This window comes from Erinaceus europaeus, chromosome 5, assembly GCF_950295315.1.
Source record: "Erinaceus europaeus chromosome 5, mEriEur2.1, whole genome shotgun sequence".
Taxonomy (NCBI): Eukaryota; Metazoa; Chordata; class Mammalia; order Eulipotyphla; family Erinaceidae; genus Erinaceus; species Erinaceus europaeus.
This window is the reverse complement of record NC_080166.1, coordinates 45,025,402-45,050,581: the sequence shown is the minus strand read 5'-3', so window position 1 is coordinate 45,050,581 and position 25,180 is coordinate 45,025,402. Positions and strand designations below refer to the sequence as shown.

The 25,180-nt window shown below is 38.3% G+C and overlaps 1 protein-coding gene across 4 annotated transcripts in view; it reads left to right on the top strand.

Moving 5' to 3' along the window:
* The window catches only part of MAST4 (microtubule associated serine/threonine kinase family member 4), a 724,287-nt gene that overhangs the window by 241,553 nt on the left and 457,554 nt on the right, over window positions 1-25,180 (top strand). For all 4 annotated transcript variants that reach the window (XM_060191259.1, XM_016188336.2, XM_060191258.1 and 1 more), the window contains exon 3: window positions 1,423-1,547. In XM_060191259.1, the coding sequence (XP_060047242.1) occupies window positions 1,423-1,547 (125 nt within the window). The remainder of the gene's footprint in view (window positions 1-1,422; window positions 1,548-25,180) is intronic.

Sequence of the window (25,180 nt, the reverse complement as noted above, 5' to 3'; positions counted from 1 at the left end):
CTTGGCTTGCTTTAATGTGAAACATCTGGGAAGGAAAAGTAGTGAGACCATAGATTGTCGCCAACATATAGACCTTTTTTGTTTGTTTGTTTGTTGTTTTTTATGCCAGAGCTCGGCTCAGCTCAGGCTTATAGTAGTGCTGGAGATTGGACCTGAGACCTTTGGAGCTTCGGGCATGAAAGACTTTTGGGAGTCTGATGGTAGCGCAGCGGGTTAAGCACATGTACCACAAAGCACAAGGTCGGCTTAATGATCCCGGTTCGAGCCCCGGGCTCCCCACCTGTAGGGGAGTCGCTTCACGGGCGGTGAAGCAGGTCTGCAGGTGTCTATCTCTCCCCATCTCTGTCTTCCCCTCCCCTCTCCATTTCTCTCTGTCCTATCTAACAATGACGACAACAATAATAACTACAACAACAATAAAACAACAAGGGCAACAAAAGGGAAAATAAATAAGAAAAAAAAAAGACTTTTTGCATAATCATTATGTTAACTCCTCAGCCCTCCAATATATAGATCTTGACATCATATCACCCTTGTCAGAACCCCTGTCATGTATGAAGCTTGTGACCCCCATACATTGCCTTGGAATGTGAATCTATAGACTGCCTCCCATCTTTCCATTGTCCTTAGATGTTTCTTGGAATGAAATATTGAAGTTTTTCAACATTCAATGAAAAGTTATTGATCGCCTGCTATGGCTAGTTTTTAATTGAGGGAAAGCAAATGAAAATCAAACACATTATCTGCTTTTACTGAACTGTATTTTCTATGCAAATTATCACTTATCTTAATTTTTGAAGTTAAATATTCTTATTGTTTGTAATTTGGTTAGTATTGTTCATATACTAAGAAAGTAGTTGGTTCAGTTTGACTTTCAAAGACATATACATGTAAAAGTTCAAGGTTGATATGAATTGCTTAGTGAACCTACACTGACATTGATGTCCTGATTTATGCAAATGGATATTATTATGTATCCTTTGGATGTGGTTGGATGACTGCTTGCACTTCAGAGAGACAAAGAGGAGAAACAAGCACCAGCTCCATTTCACCTTGAAGGAATTTCACCTCTCTTCTTTGGGTATATTTTCTCTTTTGTGGTTGATTATTAGATCACATTCCATTACTAGTACTAGAGACTTTAAAGGTATGTTGGATATATGTATGTTTTCTCCTGTAAACTAAGTAGAAGTAATAAGATGCGCGAACTTGCCCTGACTGAACACTACTTGCTGGACATGAAAAGATGTATTTGGTTTTACGTCAGCATCAGAACTGTGATCTCCTGACTTAAACACTTAAGGGTTGCTATTAATAAATGTAACTATAATCTAAAAGAAAGATAGCCAAGAAGAAGTTTGCTATCAGTGAAGTATTACTCTGGCTGCCACTTCACATTGTTTCTTCTCTTTAACCCAATAGGGAGGTACCTCCTTCCAAACCCAGTGGCAGGGCACCCGTGGTCAGCCTCTGCAGAGACCTCCAACCTTGTGCGCATGCGCAGTCAAGCCCTGGGGCAATCTGCACCCTCACTCACTGCCAGCCTGGTAAGTGTCCTTGGGGTTTGTCTGCCTTTGGTCAGTCTTGCTCCATCTCATCACCTTTCTTGGGATATGAGTTGAACTAAATTTGCTATTATACATTTAAAGTTAAAAACAGATTTGAATGGATCAGGTGGTGTGTGGGCTGCTGGTCCGCATCCCGCAGCCCCCTGGCCACCAGTGGCGAAGGTCAGAGCAGTCCCCTGGGAGTCCTGGGATAGCTCTGCGTGGCCAGGGCAAGTACTCAGAGAGACAAGGAGTCAACTCTGGGAGAGCCTCAGTGGGGCAGCTCATTTATTGAGGGAGAAAGCAAGTAGATATGCCCATTGCACAGGGAGAAGGTTAAGGTAATCATTAACCCAGACACAAAGCAACACAATGCATAGTCACATTTTGACCTACAAACTATTTTATCACAAATGAAGAATTACCATAGGAGGTTTGATCATAAGCTCACAATGCAATTTCCCCCGGGGTTAAATTACAGGCACTTCCGAGGAGGGGAAGGAGGGGCACAGTTGAGTAACAGAATGTTTGTGGTGGTTTTCAAGTTTGGCCAAACACAATACACAGTTATTCATGGCCTTTGTTTTAAGGGGAAAGTAGGGACATGTGCAGAAAGGTAGCCCCCATTTGGAGAAGCTATCTATCATTAATTCACAAGGTCGGGGGGACCTGCCAATTTCTTGACTCAGAGGGGGGAGAGCCTGGTATCTACTCAGATCTCATGGAAACAACTTCCTGGACTTCCCAGACAGTGGGCCCACTCTCCAACAGTGGTGTACCATGTGCAAGGACCCAGGCTCAAGCTCCCTGTGGAAGAGGTGGATTAATGTGTCTCTCCTGCTCTCTGCATTTCTCTTGCCCCTTCCCAACAGTATTTCTCTATATATCCATAAGAAAAAAGGAAGAAAGAAAGAAAGAAAAAATAAACAAATGGCTATTGTGAATGGTGTAGTTGTCATGCAGGCATAGGAGTCCCAGTGATAAAAACAGCAATTTGGAAATCCCTTGCTTATAACCTTGCTCCAGGTTTAGAAAGTTACCCTCCTCACATATACATAGACATAGTGTTAGGCCTAATTTGAGGTATTTCTGTCCACTGAACTTCAACACTTCCCCCAAAAGAAATCTAATTTCTCTAAGCAATTGATATTTTAATGATGTCACACTTACCCAACAGTTACAAGAATAAGAAAATTACCTTGAGGGACCAGACAGTGGCACACCTGGTAAAGTGTACATTATAATACGCAAGGACCCAGGTTCTAGCCCCTAGTCCCCCTGTCAGCAGGGGGAACTTCCCTAGCAGTGAAGCAGTGCTGCAGGAGTCTCTGTCTCTCTGGCTCTCTATCTTCCCCTTCCATCTTAGTTTTTCTCTGTCTCTATCCAATAAGTAAATAAAATGTTTTTAAAAAGAAAATTACACTGAATATTAGTAAATTCTTTACCTAAGTTCAGCTTTTAACCTCTTGACCAATCTGCTTTATTAATTTTTTTCAGATTTATTTATTTAGCTGACATAAGAGAGAGAGAAAAACCAGAGCATTATTCTCACACACCTGTGATATTGGAGATCACACTCAGTGCCTAATGCTTTCTAATTCACTGACTAGCCACTTACCCACATCCCAGGTTGTAAAATTTACTTAATTTCACATGAAAGGAGGATGAAGAGAAGCCAGAACACCACCTTGATGCTTGTAGCCACTGGGCGTCAAACCAGGAACTTCAGGAATACAAGTCCTGTGTTTTCCCAGTTGAACCATTCCCCCACCCCCAATTTGCTTTGTTGCTTACTTTCTTTCTACATATATTTCTAAGTAGACATATGTACCCACATTGAAAAATAAACTTAAAACACTGTCTGAAAGGAAGTTATAGATCTTACAATTCTTGGTTACTACAGTTATCAACATCAGTAAATGTATGGCTGATGCAATCATTTTGTCTGTTGTGTCATCTGCATTTCAGTTTTGTCAACTGACTTAATAGTATCCTATACAAAACAGTTCTTAAGTCTCATTTAGAATCCAGCTTACATACCTAACTGTCATATAACTTTAGCTTCTTTTCATCTGAAACTTTTCTGCAGTCTTTCTGTGTCTCTTATGACACTATGTTCTCAGTTTCTAAAAAAAATGTAGATCTGGGGCCTTGTCCAAGTGCTACAACACCACTACTGGGCCATTTATTTTATTCTGTTTTGTAAAAAAAAAAAAAAAAAAAAAAGTATTTCAGATAGAAACAGAGAAAATTGAGAAGGGCACTGTAAAACCAGAACTTTCACTGGTGCCAAGGATATCTCCTATGGTGCTAGACGTGAACCCGGGCCACATGCATGGGAAGGCACATGCCTTATGGGTTGAGCTTCCTTTCAGCCAGCCACTCTGAAGCCTTTTCTCCTGTGCCTTTCCCAGTTCTATGTAGTGCCTAGTAATGAACACAGTTCCTAATACTTGCGCTCTATCACTGAGCTACTTTCCCTGTCTAATTCCCTAAAACACACACACACACACACACACACACACACAGAGAGAGAGAGAGAGAGAGAGAGAGTCAGTGAGCACAGATCACATAGGGTTCTACTCCCTTTGTTCTTTGCCTTTCTTTCTTTTTTCTTTTCTTTTCTTTCCTTTTCTTTTCTTTATAAAAAGGAAACATTGACAAAACCATAGGGGTACAAAAGGAAACATTGACAAAACCATAGGGGTACAACTCCACATAATTCCCACCACCAGAACTCCATATCCCCTCCCCTCCCCTGATAGCTTTCCTATTTTTTTCTATCCTTCTGGGAGTATGGACCCAGGGTCACTATGGGGTTCAGAAAGTGGAAGGTCTGGCTTCTGTAATTGCTTCCCCACTGAACATGGGCATTGACAGGTTGATCCATACTCCCAGCCTGTTTCTTTCCCTATTGGGGCAGGGCTCTGGGGAGGTGGGACTCCAAGACACATTGTTGGGGTTGTCTGCCCAGGGGTGTCCAGTTGGCATCATGGTAGCACCTGGAACCTGATGGCTGAAAAAAGAGTTAAGATAGAAAGCAGAACAAATTGTTGACTAATCATGAACCTAAAGGCAAGAATATTGCAGATGAAGGTTTGGGTCTCCATTTTGAAAAAACTAGTAGGTCTATTTTAAGTATATTTCAAGGAGCCCATGACTTTACTAGTTTTTGCCAGAACCTGACATATTATATGCACCCAAGTTATTGTCTGGTGAGATGATGTGTTAGTTGGAAAAAGGACTAGAAAGCTGGATCAGGAAGAGAATAGCTCCCAAATATGGGAAATTATATAAATATTGTTAAATGTAAACCCCGTCAATTTGATCTGGGGTCCACACTCAGCACAGGAGCCTATTTAACCTTTGCATCTCTATAGTTTGTAGCTTGCATACTATGATCATGGCTAGGAACATTCCAGGCTTCACTAATTTCAGGACGTATCTTCCTTAGGTAGAGTATGTTATCCAACCTCCCTTTGGAGAATGGAACAGTGTCTACCATTGTTGATCCACATTGAGGGCAAGGACCTATTGGGGCCCACAAAGAGGTTCATAATGTTGTTCCTTATGGAGATGACAGTGACAGTGGTGAGAGGGATCTGTTAGAGGTCTAGGCCCATCATGTCTTTGTGGGAACCCCAGGACTCTCTGACTAGGTCCCCAGGTGATGGGGTAGCCTGGTAGTGACTAAAGAGTCATCATTAACACTTAATAGTAATCCTCTATATGTATTGCCAAATGAATCATCATTATTAAATAACACTGTCAAAATAATTTATCTTAGTATTTTAATGTATACCATATAACCAGACATAAAAACTGATGAATTCATTAATAAAAAACAAATATGGTGGCCTATGATATCTGGGAAGAGGATACAAAAATGAGTGAATAGCAAAATAATTACGGGCACATTACAATTTTTAAATGCTAGAATTTCTGTTATTATTACCTTGTAGTTAATACTGGATACAGAAATCAGAATAATCACTTTTGCTAGTCTAAAGAATATTATTTTCTGACTGATCAAGTCTGTTTTCCTAAGACTTCTTTTGTATTAAGAGAAATAGCAGAGGGAAGAAGGCCCTAAGCAAAGTGTCATCTTGATTTTCTCACTGCTCTGCTGCATCTCCCCAGATTTTTATACATATCACTTATTTCAGTGTGTTAGTACAAATGTATTAGTGACTTTTGCTGCCTTGGGTTTCCTTTGCAGAGCCAAACAACTAAAGGAACACAATGTTAATCTATTTCATGAAGCCATCATGTTTAGATTCAGCTACTTTTCCTTTGTCTGATAAAAACAGATCTGATAGGAAATGATGCTGAAGTAGTAGAAATGAACACTTAAAACTTCCCTGTTTCCATTTTTTCTTTGTCTCCTAAACAAGCTGAGGTTTCTGCAGAGGCCAGTGTGCAAGAAAATGTGCTTCACTCTGATTCTCCGGGCCCTTTGCTTTAGAGCTGTAATTCACCTGGTTTTCCCAAGAACAAACCACAAAGCAACATTGCTTCTCTGTGAATATGCCTAGTGCCTCCTACCTCCCTCCACTGGACAGCAAGCTCCGTGAGGGCAGAATTCTCTGTCTGCTGTAACTTTTCACTCCACACTGCTCCCAGCACAATGCCTTACATATAGGAGCTACTTAATAAGTAATACTGACAGAACAAATAATTACTCATGGAAAGTGACAGATTCCTTTTGTTGTGAGGAGAGTAATGGTGTGGTTCTAAATGCTGTAGATGAGTGGTCTAATGAGACCATCCATCTAAAGCCTCTTGGTTTGCTATTTTCTGTTCATCTGAAAATTTTTTATTAGCCCTCGAAGTCCACCTAATGGGTCGATTCTATTTAGACTTACATCAGCCACTCAAAAGTCAGGGTAACAAAATCGTGAGGGGATTATCATTGGCCAGATTAAAACAATATTAATCTGCTTTTAAGCAGTGATATAGCCTTGTTGATTTAAATATTTTGTTGATTCATAGAATAAGTTAAGTTGAAGTAATGGGTGTATTCATGCATTGAAAAACTAGAAAAATGGGAATCAGTGGTTTGTGAATAATTTTGTTGAACAATTTCGTGTTCAACGAAACAACTCACATTTCAGACATGTATATCACCTCCGTGTGAGAGGCTGTCCTATGTTAGTAAGATCTAAATGAAGGTCCTCTGGTGTGGAAGGTGTGCATTTTAGTAGATGCATGACCTACAGTGATTTAAATGCCATGGGCAAGCTGGAAGGTATTGCTAACTACCTTCACAAGGAGGAGATTAATTCCTAGCCTCAAGTATCTAGCTTTCTTTGGCAATGCTAAATGTAGTTGTGCTCCTTCTCCCAGACACACTGGGCATTTCAGATAAATGGCATGTTGCCAATCCATCCTGAGTAGCCTGGTAGCTGGCAGAATACATGCTCAGCCAAAGTCCGCCTGCTGGGACACCAGCCGGGAGTGCTGATGAAGTGTCAGATGTATACTTCATATACATTAATCTGAACAGGGAAAACTCATTTCCCCATTTGCTTCCTCCATCTTTCTGTCCCTCCCCACACACATGGGTAGTTTATCAAAGAAGTCATAGTCAAAAGCAGGGGGATTTATACAGATGCTATTTTCTGGCAAGAAAGATGGAGATTTTAGAAGGTGAAAACAGGACCAATGGTAACTTATTTTTCTGTAGGAAAATAAGCTTGCAAGCTTTGATGATTAAAGTGTAGAAATGGTATATGTTGCTATCATAAAAATTATGCACTTTTTGTGTGTGCTTTAGAGTAATGGATGGATGGATGGGAGAGTGAAAAAAAAAAACTTTTAGGATTTTTCCCTCATTGCTGTTTGATTTCAGTCATGTACCTCATATTTTTTTGTTTCTGTAAATGTACCAGTCACACTCTTTGTTAACGTTGTCTTTCTTGGCTTTTCTTTGAAATTGTTCCTTACGTTGCTTGCTGCACACCCCACTGTTCCCCATAGCTTTCTCCTCTTCAATATGCCACCCTAGTTTTACTCTAGTGTAAAATTCATGAAGGATAAGGGATTTCTTTTTCTGTCTTGCCAGCTTTTTCTTCAGTATCTAGAATAGTTCTGGCATTAGTAGAATTGAGACTAGACTCTTGATGATCAACTTTGTACATTTAAATTAATCTAATAAACATTTTTTAACCTGGTACATGTATATCTCCACCAGTCCTGGACTGCTGTTTTCATCCTTTTATTGTGCATAGAGAATAAATAGAGAAATTCTGCTCCACTACCTGTGGACTTTCCAACAGTTCGTGGCACTACTGTATGGTGCTGGAGTTCAAACCTGGGGCTTCTTGCATGGGAGAAGGTACACTCTACTGGGTGAGCTGCCTACCAGACCTGTAAAATATACTTTAACCCTAGAGCAGGTAACTATGGAAACTCAACTGTAAATGCAAAATAGGAATGAAGGGGAAAATCAGAACTGCTAAAAGATCAACTCCAAACTCTACCATGTATTAGTTGTGTGAGGCCTCCATTTCCTTTTTTTTTTTTTTCTACAAAATGACTGATCTTTGTAGTAACTTTATAAGTGTGTAGTGGGGATTAAATGGGTAGACTCTTGTTTGGTATTTTGCACTGTGCCTGTTACTCTAGAAATGCCTGGGTTAGCAGGGAACATGCTTCCTGGGTCTTTGCCAGGTAGCTGAAATGGTATTATCAGAAGGGAGGAAAATTAGCACATTTGCTTTCAGACTGTTGATTTGAGGTAGCTTAACCTTCTTGCCCTTCCCTTGTATTGTGGTAAATGACATTGTTGTTGCTTTCCCCTTTTCACTCAAAATCTGCTATTGTGACAAAATGGAAGATAACAAAACTGGAAGAAAACGAGGCACTCTTAGCTGCTATTCTAGAGAGTGAGGTGAGGAACACTTTTCATCTTTTAATAAGAGGTTAAGTGGTATGATTTTGTGTTTCTTCAGTGGCTCTCATTTGACATTGTACCCATGTCTTTTAATAGAAAAATTATATTTCATGATGTACTATAAATATTAAAACAAAACTATTCAAACTGTAATATATTCAAAGAGCCTTGATGAATATTCATCTTTTCCATTTTCAAAAATGCATTATAAAAAGTCAGGGAAAATTCACTAAACATGCAAAAGTGCATTTTTCCTTTTTAATTCATTCAAAATACACAGACATGTCAGCGTTTATTTAGGGTGCAAACTTTATTTTCTGTAATTTAGTATTATATCAATACTTCATTAGCTTTATAGCTCAAAAACAAAAGCCTGAGCCGAAGTCCAATTACTTAACTCTCAGAGAGTATCTGTTAAATATTGATGTAGGACCAGTTTGAATGTCCTTGGATAAATTGCTTAGCACAAGTTGTGGAGTACAGCTATGAATTAGCATTTGTCCTTAACTATTGTGACTCAATATAAAAGACTATATAATATTCCAACATAGAGACTTCCCCTATGTTTCAGCTTATTAAACTATTACACCCTTTAGGTTATATCTGAGCTTTCCTATTATATACAATGGTAACATGTCTTTAATAAGCTAATTATATTTTCAGTGTAGATTCTTGGAGTGAGTATAGCATTGTAAAGAGTGTGAACAATTAGTTTCTATATACTGTTGCTAAGGTGTTTCTAAGAATGCTACTCAAATGTATTCTTTAATTTACTAAGAACATTCATTTCACTACATTCTGATAATTTTTCAGCATTCTTTCTATACACACACAGAGAGAAAAACTCACCAATTTTGCCACTTTGTTAGGTGAAAGATAACTACTCCATTAAGTATGTGTTTCATTTTTGGTAAAGTTCTTATAGCTGTTGCACACAATGAACTCAGACACACAAAACCCTGGATAATAAAGCAGATAGGAAATTAGGGTTACCCATGGCTTCTCCCATAACTCCTTTCTTCTGTTCCTTAAATCAGCTTACTATACAAACTGTTGGTAACCTGTATTGCTCTTGGGATACAAGAACTGCTGAGTGTGATTACAATGTATGTAGCTGAAGGCATTATTCTATGGTTCTGACTTTTTTTCATGTGTGAAAGTAGTACTCTCAATTGTGAAATAGTGCCTTCAGCAGTGGACATTATAATCAGAGTCTCAGGAGTGCTTGTATTCCAAGAGTAATACATCTCCTAGTTATTACCCTCTGAGCTAGATTCTGTTTATAGTGAAGGGATGAATTTTCATAACTCAGTGCTGAAATAGCAGTAGGGAGCCCTGAGCAGATTACTATAGGTCAGGCCTAATCCATGAAGATAAATCTCATTATTGGTTCACCTGAGCCCATCCACAAAGTAACTGGTTTAACTTGAGTCTGTAAATCAAATATCAGCCTTAAAATGAACTGTAAAATTCATGCTATAACCCAACTACTTTTGCGAAGAGACACCTCAGAATTTGTGTTCTTACTCTACATATGTTTGTGCATCCTCATGAGAATTAGGAGGAAACATTAAGAGCATTGTTCACTAGTCTACAAGTTGATGAAGAACTACTTCTTTGAGGAGACAAGAGTTCTTCTTTTTCTTCCTTTCCTCAAATACAGCTCCACTCAGAAAACTTAATTAAAACTTTGTATCTCTGTTTTCTTTATGTTTTTCAGAGATTAAATAATAGTTACTTTATGTGTATACATTGCATCCTAGGAAGGATAGTATATTTGCTGGAGTGACATTCTGTGCTGGTGTGTCTAGAAAAGGCTTGAGGGGCCCAGGCAATGATGCGCATGGTTAAACACTCACAGGCAAGCAATGATAATTTACCAGGAAGGACAAGTTGTATTAAGAAATAGTCCACCAGAGAAGTACAGGTTCACCAATACTTTGCAATGGCAGTCAAATAAACATTAATCTTTAATATCCTAACCATTCTTTTAGTCTGGTTTCCAAAAAGTAGGATAATAGTAACCTCAGAAAGTTATCAAAACTTGGAAATAAAAGCCAATAAGTATCCATTAATATATATATGTTCAATTATCATTATTATTATTATTATTATTATTAAATATATACAAGACACAGGACTAAAGTATAAACACAGTAAGGTATAAGACAGCTGAGATTTGAGCATTTCAATACATATGTACATGTACATATTTATTTATATTTTTAAATTTTTTATCTTTATTTTTTTAGATAGAAACACCCAGAAATCGAGAAGGGGAGATAAAGAGAGATGGAGAGACACCTGCAGCCCTGCTTCACCACTCATGAAGCTTTCCCCCTGCAGGTGGGGACTGGGGTCTCGAACCTGGGTCCTTGTGCACTGTAACATGTACGCTCAACCAGATGTTCCACCACCCGGCCCCTATTTATTTACTTATGTACTTGATAGAGATAGACAGAAATTGAGAGGGACAGAAGAGACAGGGAAAGAGTCAGAAAGACACCTGCAGCACTGTTTCACCACTTGTGAAGCTTTCCCCCTGCAGGTGGGGACTGGGGGCTTGAAGCTGGGTCACTGTGCACTGTAACATGTAGACTTTACCAGGTGTGCCACCACCTGGCCCCTATATGTGTATATATTTTTTTATCACCAAGGTTATTCCTGGGCAGGTTTGTTGTCAAAAGGGTTGTGCAGCATAGAAAAATCAAGAAATCCATAGGAGCTAGGCAGTTATTAGTGGGAGAAAAGATGTTGGGATACAGCATTACTTTTCTTGGTAAAAGTGAGAAATTACTAGATTATAAATCATGTTTGGCTGAGGCATGAAAAGCTTTTCAGACAAGTGAGAGCTGAAGGAATTCATCACCACTAAATCAGACCTGCAAGAAATACTGAAGAGACTCACATTAAATGAAAATATAGAATGCCTTCACCCATGGAGAGGAAAAACAAACAGCCATAAAAATGAGCAAAAACTAATGAAGAATATAGCAGAACTAAGGGTAGCAAAGAGTTACCAGGGGTGGGGATGGGGCCAGGGGAAATAGGTGTTTAGTAGACTTTCATGGAGGGACATTAGTGATGATATCATGGTGCTAGGGTAATGAATTTTGAGAAGGTGAAAATTGTACTTCTGAAGAACTTACAAAAAAAACCACCATTATTAAATTTAAAATGAAGTAAAATAGGAAGATTATTACTTTAATTCATAGGCATCTTAAGAAATTTTTGGTCATGGTAACTGGAAATGTCAACATACTTAAATATTTTTTCTACTTTTTTTTAACATATACTTTGGTGTCTAGTGGGATGAGGAATATTGGTAATTTTTGCTTGTTCCTGTTCATTGGCACTCATAGTGTTAATTTAGTAGTAGTGGATTCTGAATCAGTGTATTCTTCATTTTTTTCATTTATAATTGCTAATTTAGTCCTCTGTAAAACTAGTATTAAAATTTCTGTAAGATATGACAATTAGTCATATTCTTTAAGAAGTGTCTACATTGGTTGAAATAAAAATTTTGGAAAAATTAGAGATCAAAATGGGATAATGTTGGGACCATGTGTAAGCCTGATAGAGCTTAGGGAGAACCACCCCCATCCTTGGATGGAGGTCTGAGAAGATAACCTCTTGGTAAGTCTCTCTCAACCGAGGTGAGCAAAGCGGGGAATCTCAGACTTGGTTCTTTCCTTCTTGACTCTCAGGCCCACAGAAACCCCAGTACTTCCCTTCATTAACTGCAGGCCACATGGCCGCAGATTCACTTACTCAAAGTCACCTTTTGATCACAGAAGAACACACCTTATCACACACTTCATCACACACCTCAGACCCCAGATAAGAGAAATTCCAAACTATATGGCTTTTTGATATCCATCTTCTCTCTGTTTCACCCTGTGGGTTTAACCTCTATGCTTCTCTCAAATACCTTTGGATAATTAAGTTGCGTGCATCATGAAGAATAACTGTCTTGTATCTCATTAATTCCTGTCATACCAGCCCCATACCTTAGGGGCATGCCGACCGTTAAGAAACCTGTAATTTCTGACATATTTCAACAATAATTCCCTTTGTTGCTTTTCTATTTAACTCATGTCCAATTTGCTAATAAATGGATTCTACGGATTCTAGGCATGCTAAGAGTCTCCTGGTGTCTTTTACTTCGTGTCACCCCTGTCGTGAGCCAGAAAGAACCAGCCCGTTACCTTTCCCCTGGAGACCACCACAAACCAGAGAGAAAGAGATACCGAAATCTGGCACCCAGAGCGTGGGGCAGAATTTCCCGACCCCAAACCAGAGAGAGAGAGATACCAAAAGGATAATAATGAGGTGATTAATTTGTAGTCACAAGAATTAATAGAAGTAGAAGAATAACATGGTCTGCAGGTTTCTGTAAAATTGTGGCTAGTGAAACTTCAAGGCATGGTGGAAGTATATCTATACTGTAATGGGGTAAGGATGAGAACTATATATAAAATAATGTAGTGTGGACAGTCACGCTTCTTCTAAACATGGTGTTTCTGAAATAGGCAGGGAGGCTAAGAAGCACATGAAAACTCATAGTCATGGTTATTAATGATAGAAAGATTTCTTTTTTTAAGAATATGAACTAGCTATATTTAATTCTGAAAAAAAAAGAACAAATAAACTACAACTACAACACTAACTAAGCACAACAAAACTTAGAAGGCAGGAGAATTGACTTCCAAAGTTGTGTCATTGTATTATTTTAAATATATATTTCTAAATTTTTTAAAAAATTAGGTTCAGCCCAAGAGTTAGCATAGTGGTTAGAGCTTAGTACTCAAAAACACAAAGTCTTGAATTTGAATCAAGGAACCATATGTGCAAGAGTGATGCCCTGGTTCTCTCCTTTTTCTTTGTCTTTTTTTTTTTTTTTTTTTTTCCCTCCAGGGTTATTGCTGGGTTCGGTGCCTGCACCATGAATCCACCGCTCCTGGAGGACATTTTTTTCCCCTTGTTGCTGTAGCCTCCTTGTGGCTATTATTATTGCCATTGTTGATGTTGTTCGTTGTTGGATAGGACATAGAGAAATGGAGAGGGGGAGAGAAAGACACCTGCAGACCTGCTTCACTGCCTGTGAAGCGAGACTTCCCTGCAGGTGGGGAGCCGGGGTTTTTCTTTGTCTTTAGTGTTTAAAAAATTAGTAAGTCTTGGGTTTTTTGCTTGCTTGTTTTTTGTAGAGTAGTATTTCTTATTTTTTTATTTATGGATAAATCTACTTTTAATGTTGAGGTAATAGTTTTGTAATTTGTTAGCTTTCACAAATAGATATACTCTCCTCCCTCACCCCCTTCATCTTCTCTCTCTAGGACCTGATGGAATTGGAGTTTAGAACCCTCTGGTCATCTTCCCCTAACATTTCTCCCCCTTTGGGTGCATGGACCAAAGTACTTTTTGGGATGCAGAATGTGGGAGGTCTGGCTTCGATAATTGCTTCTCCACTGTGCATGGATGTTGTTAGGTCAATCCATATCCCCAGCCTGTTTCTATCTTTCCCTACTGGGGCAGGGCACTGGAGAGGTGAAGTTCAGGGATCAGTTGGTAAGGGCTTCTGCCCAGAGAGTTCAGGTTGAAATTGTAGAAATTATAGTAGCATCTACAATGTGGTGGCTATAGCTTAACGAGTTTCTGGAGAGATCCTAGTTGTGTTTTTTCAGAGTTGTCTAATTTAATTTGATCTCTAGAACTACTGTCACCAGTAGTATTCTTTTAAAAAATATTTTGTTTATTTATTTTACTAGGATAGAAATGAAGAGGAATGGGTGAGATAGAAAGTAAGAAAAAGAAAAACACCTCTAATACTGCTTCATTGCATGAAGTGTTTGAGCATTATAACACATGTACTCCACCATGTGCATCTGTCTCTTCTTAAGTAGAATGCCCATATGAGATGGGTTAGTAACATCAAACATCAAAGCAAGCTATTACTTTAAAAACGCATAAACACACACACATACACACTATACTTTCACTTGAAAGAGAGGTGAGAACATCACTCTAGTACTTGTCACATTGGGGCTCAAACTAGGAGACTAAGGCATATAAGAGCTGCACTCCCCATACCTATGGACACCTAGTATTTAACAAAACTGCCCAGACTATTAAATGGGGGAAAGAAGAGTCTCTTCAACAAATGGTGTTGGAAAAATTGGAGTGAAACCTGCAGAAGAATGAAAATAAACCACCATATTTCACTAAACACAAAATTCCAAATAGATCAAGGACATGGATGTTAGGCCAGAAACTTTCAAACTATCAACTACTTAGAGGAAAATATTGACAGAACTCTTCTCCATCTAAATTTTAAAGATATCTTCAATGACATAAATCTAGTTACAAAGAAGACTAAAATAATAATACACCAATGGGACTACACCAAGTTAAAAAAGCTCCTGCACAGCAAAAGAAACCACCACCCAAACAAAGAGACCTCCCACTGAATGGGAGAAGATCTTTACATGCCATACATCAGACAAGAGGCTAGTAACCAAAATATATAAAGAGCTCACCAAACTCAGCAACAAGAAAACAACTGACCCCATCCAAAACCAGGGAGAGAAATGAACAGAATATGCACCAAAGAAGAGAGCCAAAAGGCCAACAAACATATGAAAGAATGCTCCAAGTCACTGATGGTCAGAGAAACGCAAATAAAGACAACAATGAGATGACACTTCATTCCTGTCAGAGTGTCATGCATGAGACAAGGTAGCAGCAACAAATGCTGGATAGGCTGTGGAGACAAAGGAACCCTCCTCCACTGCTGGTGGGAATGTCAGTTGGTCCAAACCCTGTGGAGAGCAGTCTGGAGAACTCTCAGAAGTCTAAAAGTGAACCTACCCTCTGACCCTGGAGTTACTCTCCTGGGGATATATCCTAAGGAACCAAACACACCCAACCAAAAAGATTTGTGTATACTTATGTTCATAGCAACGCAATTTGTAATAGCCAAAACATGGAAGCAAGCCAGGTGTCCAACAACAGATGAGTGGCTCAGTAAATTATGGTCTGTATACACAGTGGAATACTACTCAGCTCTTAAAATGGGTGTTTTCACTTTCTTTACCCCATCCTGGATGGAGCCTGAAGATATCATGTTAAGTGAGATAATTTAGAAATAGAAGAATGAATATGGGCCAACCTCACTCATATACACACACGTTGAAAAATACTACTATGATGTAAACCTGCCTTCCCAAGGCAGATGAGCTTACCAATGTGTCCTGGAGCCCCACCTCCCCAGAGCCCTACCCCATTAGGGAAATATAGAGACATCCTGGGGCTATAGATGGACCTGAAAATATCCATGTCCAGTGAATAAGCAATTACTGAAGTCATACCTCCCACCTTCTGTACCCCACAGTGATCTTTGGTCCATACTCCCAGAGGGATAAAGAATAGAGAACTTTCCAATGGAAGGGATGGCACTCTGGTGGTGGGAATTGTATGGAATTTACCCCTCTTGTCCCACAATCTTGTCAATCATTGTTAACTCATTAAAAATAAATAAGTTAAAAAGTAAGAAAACACAAAGCAGAACTTGGACTGGGTTTGGTGTATTACACCAAAGTAAAAGACTCTGGGGTTAGGTGGAGGGTTCAGGTCCTGGAACATGATGGCAAAGGAGGACCTAGTGGGGGTTGAACTGTTACATGGAAAACTGAAAAATGTTATGCATGTATAAACTAATATATTTTTACAATATTTACAGCTATTACTGTTGACTATAAACCATTAATCCCCCAGTATAGAAGTTAAAAAAAGAGAAAGATCTGCACTCTTCCAATTTACTTAGGATTTAGGTAAGTTTATGTAATTAAGCCAAGAAGACTTAAGTTTTTATTTTCTTTTAGATTCAGTGACTATCTGTTAATAATGGTTTACTGGATGATGAGATCATTCCTTTGTAATCTGACACTGTTAATTTGTTGTTAACTGATATTGGAGGAGTATATTAATACCTTATTTAATGATTTGTGAAACTGTGGTACTGATTCCTTTCTTTTATTGTTGTTAGGAGCGGATCAGTCTGCATTAAAAAAATAATGTACGCCGGGGGTCAGGCAGTAGCGCGGTGGGTAAGCGCATGTGGCTCAAAGCACAGGGACCAGTGTAAGGATCCCGGTTCGAATCCCTGGCTCCCCACCTGCAGGGGAGTTGCTTCACAGGCAGTGCACAAGCAGGTCTGCAGGTGTCTTTCTCTCCCCCTCTCTGTCTTCCCCTCCTCTCTCCATTTCTCTCTGTCCTATCTAGCAACGAACGACAACAATAATAATCACCACAACAAGGCTACAACAACAAAGGCAACAAAAGGGGGAAAAGTGGCCTCCAGGAGCAGTGAATTCATGGTGCAGGCACTGAGCCGCAACAATAACCCTGGAGGCAAAATAAATAAATAAAGTATGCCAAGTAGTAGAGAATAACTTTACAAATAATTCGCAAATATCTTTGCTTGTGCCTTTGCTCAAGTTTTCTTTTTTTTTTCTAATATTTATTTTTATTTATTTATTCCCTTTTGTTGCCCTTGTTGTTTTATTGTTGTAGTTATTATTGTTGTCATTGTTGTTGGATAGGACAGAGAGAAATGGAGAGGGTAGGGGGAAGACAGAGAGAGGGAGAGAAAGATAGACACCTACAGACCTGTTTCACCGTTTGTGAAGCGACACCCCTGCATGTGGGGAGCCAGGGCTTGAACCAGGATCCTTATGAGGGTCCTTGTGCTTAGCGCCACCTGCGCTTAACCCGCTGCGCTACAGCCCGACTCCCTGCTCAAGTTTTCATAAGCCTGAGTCCACTTTAAGTTTGATCAGCATTTCAAGTCTTAGTGCTTGTGCAATTGGTTTCCATCAAGACATAATTTCTGTTCCTTCTTTATTTAACTAGATTCTTGTCTCTGTACCTTTTTATTCAAGATAATCCACTAGTAAATTTTAAATTTTTTTCCAAGTGATATATTTGCTAGCAATTTTAAGGAAATATACTACATTATTATTTTCACTGTATAATTTTTCACTTACTAAGAAATAATTGTTTTTTTAATTATTTATCATTCTTTTTGCAATAATAAATGCTTCTTTTAAAGCTACTATGGAATCCCTTCTCATGGCATGAAGATACCTATTTTTCTTTCACTTTACATGGCCCTAGTTTGCTTATATAGGCTCTTAATTAAAACTGTTGATTTCTTTCTTTAGTTGTGTGTCAGTTGAATCTTTTAGTTTCCAGACACAACATTAATAAGTAGAAGCTTGATATATAATGTAAACTACTGATAGAATTTTGTCCCCTCCCTGTTTTCATAATACTTATTAAAAAGTCACTAATTAAACTTGAATTAAGGTCTGTTTTCCCATTTTCTGGAAAACATTAATCTCTTTGACAGATACATTTGATGGAAGGTCAAATGTTTCTAATCTTTAGATTCCTCTAACACCAGACAAATAACATTACTTAAATATGTCCCAAATATGTCCCTCAATATGTGCTCTTTGGTTATTTTGTTGTTGTGTGAATGTTTTAATGTGATCATATAGGCCTAGATGATAACCTGTTATATACATAGGTTATGTGTAATAAATAGCCTTTTGTATGTAGTAACCAATATGTGTTTTCCATAATTGACAGAAACATCATTAAAAGAACACATGACTATAACGCCGGCAGTAGTGAACACCTATCATTACTCAAAGGGCATCATATCTGCAGAATTTCTAGAGCTCTCTTGTTCTAGAAAAACAAACAAACAAAAACACTTTTCTTTCTGTCTGACCAAAGTCCTATTGTACTTCAGCTTGGGAATTTACTCTTCTAGGAAAATATCACTGACATCCCTCTACAACCTGGGTTATGTGACTCACCTTTGAACAGTATGTGGAACCAAAAATTTACATAAGACTGTAAAGATCTCTTTACTTGCCTTCCCCCTACCCTCTTCATTCTCAAATGTTTTGACTATCTAAGGAGCCCAGGAAAATAAATTGTAGCTGACAAACATGTGAGTCTCAAATATTTCAATGTATAGGCTCTTAGACATGACACCAAATGAAATGTCATGGGTATCTGCTAGATCATGCCTCATAACACCCCACAACATTTCAAAAGACTTTTCAGGGCATTCTTTTTGAATCCTAGAAATGGAGAATTGTGTGGGTGGAACAGATCTAGAGTCAACCCTTCCCCCTTCTTTAGAGAGATCCTGCACTGCAGTGGCCTTGATTATGACTGAGACTTCAGCAACACCTAATTTAGAATTTAATTATAGGCAATTTAATGTTGCAGAGGATGGACACCTGAGCCAGGCTGTTTGGGATAAATCTATACTTTATCACTTACTATATAGATGACCTTGCCCAAGGAACATAACCTGCCTCTGCTTTTAAAAACTGGGAATACTAATGCTACTTCTAGAATCAAGTGAGATGACATTTGTAAGGAATTTGGGCACAAAGAGTACAGTAATGTTAACTCTTGTTAGAATTTTTATCATTGTTAGAAACTTTATGCCTTTATTTCTTAAACCAAGGAACTTAAACTTTGTAAAATATGCATCTGAAGCTCATAGTTTAAAGATGTAATGATACTGACATTGCAAAGGTAAGTTTACCTTTATTTATTTTTTTTATTGGGTAAAGACAAAGAAATTGCGAGAGGAGGTGGAGATAGAGAGGGAGAGCGACAGAGAGATGCCTGTAGCACTGCTTCACCACTTGTGAAACTTTCTCCCTGCAAATGTGGACCAGGGGCTTGAACCTGCATCCTTGCACACTGTAATATGTGCGCTTAACCTGGTGTGCTACTGCCTGGCCCACGAAGGTAAGCTTTGTTATTATTATTTTTAAATAACAACAGTGCTACTGTATAATTGGTTGAGCCTTCACTGTTTTTGCTGATAGATTCTCTCAATGAAGCATTCTTTTACATTTATATTCTTTTTTAAATTTATTTTTTATTTAAGAAAGGATAAATTAAGAAAACCATAGGGTAGAAGGGGTACAACTCCACACAATTCCCACCACCCAATCTCCATATCCCATCCCCTCCCCTGATAGCTTTCCCATTCTCTATCCCTCTGGGAGCATGGACCCAGGGTCGTTGTGGGTTGCAGAAGGTGGAAGGTCTGGCTTCTGTAATTGCTTCCCCGCTGAACATGGGCGTTGACTGGTCGGTCCATACTCCCAGTCTGCCTCTCTCTTTCCCTAGTAGGGTGGGTCTCTGGGGAAGGTGAGCTCCAGGACACATTGGTGGGGTCTTCAGTCTAGGGAAGCCTGGCCGGCATCCTGATGGCATCTGGAACCTGGTGATTGAAAAGAGAGTTAACATACAAAGCCAAACAAATTGTTGAGCTATCATGGACCCAAAGGTTGGAATAGTGGAGAGGAAGTGTTAGGGGGGTACTCACTGCAATATGTCAATACATTTTTAAATGATTTACATGTACTTAAGTGTTTTTTTTAATATTTAGAGAATATTTATTTTCTCTAGGAAATTAGAGACAACCTTTATTATTTGGTTTCAGTGACCCTGCAGTCATTTGTCAGATGTTAACCATTTTCTTGCCACCTCATGAAGATTTCTAGAGTATCCTGGAGCAGGGGTGGAGGAGAATGCAGTATGTTCTGAGTAGTGGAGGCAGTGGCTATTGCCAGTATTCAAGGATAGAGTTTTATTCATCAAAATAGTTGTATGTCTTCTGAGTGCCAAATTATGAAATATATCAAACAAACAAACAAAGAATTATAAAGTAGAAACTGGTGTTCTAGTATGTCTTTCCTAGATCCTAATTGGTGAGGGTGAACCCACACTCCAACTTGTAGCTCCTTGGAATGAACTGCTAATTCTGCCTTTTAAACCTTCTAGAGTAGAGGTTTACTGATTAAAAAGACTTTTGAATATTCAGTGAGGCTGTCTTTTAGCTTTGGAAAGGTTTATTTATTTTATTTTACTTTTAAGTGAATGGGATAGCAGATCTTTGCTACACATGCCATTAACTGCCACTAAATTGACACAAATGTTGACAGTTATTGTGAGAACTATTTCAGAGCTAGTTATGTTAATTAGAATGTAACATACCAGTAATTGCATGTATTCAAACATCATAGAATCACTTTTTGTGTGTTTTCTTCTCCAGATGTAAGAGATTTATTCATTTGTTGCTTGAAAAGCTGCAGAATTCGAGCAAGGATAACAAATAATTGCCAGCAAATAAAATTTGTTCTTTGGAAATATACTCTAATTGGTTAGCTATGTAAAAGACAGAAACAAATGCTAGAATGTTAAGCATGTAAATTAGAAACATCGATTATGAATTCACAGTTTTAGGCTTTTCATTTAAATAAGCCTTCTTATTGCGATTAATATTATCATTTGGTTTATGACCCTTAAAAATATATTTGCTTTCAGCATTTCTTGGAGTTCTAATTTAGTTTTCTTATTCATGTTAGGTGATTTGCAATTTAGATTTTAATTTGATTTCTATTCTTTAAAATGCCATTTTTCTTGTATTTCACTTTAATTTAAAGCATGATTCTCACTGTATTTTTGGAAGCTAGGCATAAACAAGCTACTTGACAAATCAAACTCTTAAGAGAGCTGAAAACATAAAACATTTTAATAGAAATTTCACATAACTAAACTATTTGAGAGGCCAATTAAAATTTATGGTTCCTTGGAAAAAAAGTTTATGGGACATGGTGTTTTTAATTTATTCCTTTTTATAGTTCTTTAACATATAGCATTTCTGTCATTTATTTTGTATTCTCACAACTTCTTTTTTATGTAAAATGTTAAATATGTTTCTGCTGGGTAATCTTGGGGACATATCTGTGTAAGACAGAGTTAAGTTCTCTAAATTTTAGTGTTGAATATATATTTTCCTATTAAGAGTGATCTATAGAGCTACACACATCTGCTTTTATATGATTGACCCTCTTCAAATTTGATTGTGAATACTTTCCCCCCAATTCTGATGCACAGTAATCAATTCAAGACTCTGTGTGCTATAGCCTTAATTATTTTAAATATTTTAAAATACTATATTTATATATTTATTATTATTGGATAGAGGCAGAGAGAAATCAAGAAAGAAATGGAAAATAAAGAGAGAAAAGGGGGCTGGGTGGTGGAGCACCTAACTGAGCACACATGCTATAATGTATAATTACCCAGGTTCAAGACCTCGATCTCCACCTGCAGGAGGGAAGCTTCACAAGTGGTGAAGCAGTGCTGCAGGTGTCTGTCTCCCTCTCTAACTCACCCTCCTCTCAATTTCTGGAGGTCTCTGTCAAATATATATATATATATATATATATATATATATATATATATATATATATACAAAATAAAGAGGAAAGAAGAGAAAGACACCTGTAGCACTGCTCCATCATTCATGAAACATCCCCCTGCTGGTGGGGGCCAGGGGCTTGACCCAGGTTCTTGTATTTTTTTGACATATGTGCTTAGCCAGGTGTACCACCACCCAGCCATCTGCCCTTAATTCTTTTTTTTTTAATTGGGGGGATTAATGATTTATAGTAAATACATCTTTGATACACGTGTAAAATTTCTCAGTTTTCTTTTTTTAAAAAATTTTTAAAGTTTTTTTATTTTTTTAATTTCTCAGTTTCCTGAAAAATGGTGTCTTCCTCAGCCTAGATCTTCCTCCACAGACACCTGTTATTGGACACTTGGGCTTCTTCCTGATTTTTGCTACTACAAATTGTGCTTCTAGGAATATAGGTGTACACAGATCTTTTTGGATAAGTGTGTTTGATTCTTTAGGTTATATCCCCAGGAGAGGAATTGTTCCCTGCCCTAGTTCTTTAGGACTTGCAGTATAACTTTCTCAATTAAGTCCCTTACCACTTCACACTTCGACTTTAGCGGCTTCACTCTATCGTTTTTTTTTTTTCAAATATATTCATTAAAAAGTTGACTGAGAGAGTGAAAATTATACAGCACATGCTCAATTGTTTGAGTCAATTATACACCCCTGTTTACAATTATAATTAAAATTACTGTGCCTATGGATTGTGGGTTTGTGTATTAAAGCACCCCCGCAAATGCAAATGCAAATCCTTCAACTCCAGGTGCCACAGCTCAACCACTAGACCCCTCCTTGTGGGTGTGGTGAAACCAAGCCAGTCAGAGCCAGTTTCCTTCATACCTTTTTCTACACCTCTGCACATTGGAAGCATTTTTGCTCTTGTGTTTGTGATATCCGAGAATCTTTATCTAAGCCCCACAATGACTCCTAAGATTGCTGCTTCTGCTCAGCCTTCTGATGATGAAACTAAGCTCCTGAAGAAGCTTACCATCCAAGAAAAGGTGAAACTCTTGGATATGATCAAAGATGGCAAGAAAATTCTGGAGGTTACCCATCATTAGGATTTGAATGAGTCTGCCATTTGCTCCATCTATAAAGATGAAAATAACATCTGTGCAATGACTACTATCTCTTTCAACAGGGAAGCAAAGCTAAAGGGCTGTTATTTCATGTCTAGAGAGCTCTAAAAATGTTAAAAAATATAACTGTATTTAGAAGGTCATAAACAGGTTTTCTATGCTCTAAGTACAAAAATATTCAATTTATAAAGAATACTGCTTTGAGGAAATTCACTTCTCTCGGTAGTCTGTAACTGACCAATGGATATAAACAAGGGAGGACTGTACTTCAGTATGACTCTAAAAGTATGTGTTTAGGGAAGAATATCTTTTGCATCTTGCAGTAGTTTTCTGATGGCAGATGCTATGTTCTCCATTTCCATAAATATCCTGTCATAGTGCGGTTCTCCTTTTTATGCATGACTTTGTCTTTATTTCTTTATTGGGGGATTAATGGCTTATAGTCAACATTAAAATACAATAGTTTCTATGTGCATGACATTTCTTAGTTTTCCATGTAGCAGTTCAACCCCCACTAGGTCCTCCTTTGCCATCATGTTCCAGGACCTGAACCCTCCACCTAACCCCAGAGTCTTTTACTTTGGTGTAATACACCAAACCCAGTCCAAGTTCTGCTTTGTGTTTTCTTACTTTTTAACTTATTTATTTTTAATGAGTTAACAATGATTGACAAGATTGTGGGACAAGAGGGGTAAATTCCATACAATTCCCACCACCAGAGTGCCATCCCTTCCATTGGAAAGTTCTCTATTCTTTAACCTCTGGGAGTATGGACCAAAGATCACTGTGGGGTGCAGAAGGTGGGAGGTATGACTTCAGTAATTGCTTATTCACTGGACATGGATATTTTCAGGTCCATCTATAGCCCCAGGATGTCTCTATATTTCCCTAATGGGGTAGGGCTCTGGGGAGGTGGGGCTCCAGGACACATTGGTGAGCTCATCTGCCTTGGGAAGGCAGGTTTACATCATAGTAGTATTTTTCAACGTGTGTGTATATGAGTGAGGTTGGCCCATATTCATTCTTCTATTTCTAAATTATCTCACTTAACATGATATCTTCAGGCTCCATCCAGGATGGGGTAAAGAAAGTGAAAACACCCATTTTAAGAGCTGAGTAGTATTCCACTGTGTATACAGACCATAATTTACTGAGCCACTCATCTGTTGTTGGACACCTGGCTTGCTTCCATGTTTTGGCTATTACAAATTGTGTTGCTATGAACATAAGTATACACAAATCTTTTTGGTTGGGTGTGTTTGGTTCCTTAGGATATATCCCCAGGAGAGTAACTCCAGGGTCAGAGGGTAGGTTCACTTTTAGACTTCTGAGAGTTCTCCAGACTGCTCTCCACAGGGTTTGGACCAACTGACATTCCCACCAGCAGTGGAGGAGGGTTCCTTTGTCTCCACAGCCTATCCAGCATTTGTTGCTGCTACCTTGTCTCATGCATGACACTCTGACAGGAATGAAGTGTCATCTCATTGTTGTCTTTATTTGCGTTTCTCTGACCATCAGTGACTTGGAGCATTCTTTCATATGTTTGTTGGCCTTTTGGCTCTCTTCTTTGGTGCATATTCTGTTCATTTCTCTCCCTGGTTTTGGATGGGGTCAGTTGTTTTCTTGTTGCTGAGTTTGGTGAGCTCTTTATATATTTTGGTTACTAGCCTCTTGTCTGATGTATAGCATGTAAAGATCTTCTCCCATTCAGTGGGAGGTCTCTTTGTTTGGGTGGTGGTTTCTTTTGCTGTGCAGGAGCTTTTTTAACTTGGTGTAGTCCCATTGGTGTATTATTATTTTAGTCTTCTTTGTAACTAGATTTATGTCATTGAAGATATCTTTAAAATTTAGATGGAGAAGAGTTCTGTCAATATTTTCCTCTAAGTAGTTGATAGTTTGAAAGTTTCTGGCCTAACATCCATGTCCTTGATCTATTTGGAATTTTGTGTTTAGTGAAATATGGTGGTTTATTTTCATTCTTCTGCAGGTTTCACTCCAATTTTTCCAACACCATTTGTTGAAGAGACTCTTCTTTCCCCCATTTAATAGTCTGGGCACTTTTGTCAAAGATTAGATGTCTATAGGTGTGGAGGCTTACTTCTGGGCTCTCAATTCTAATTTATTGGTCAGTATTTTATGTTCCACTTCCAATTTGAGATCTGGGAGTGTGATGCCTCCAATTCTGTTCTTTCTTCTCAAGATTTTTTTTTGGCATTTATAGGTATTTCCTGGTTCCACATAAACACTTGTAGCTTTGTTGCATTCTCCTTAAAAAATGATGGTATCCTGATGGGGATTTCATTAAATTTAT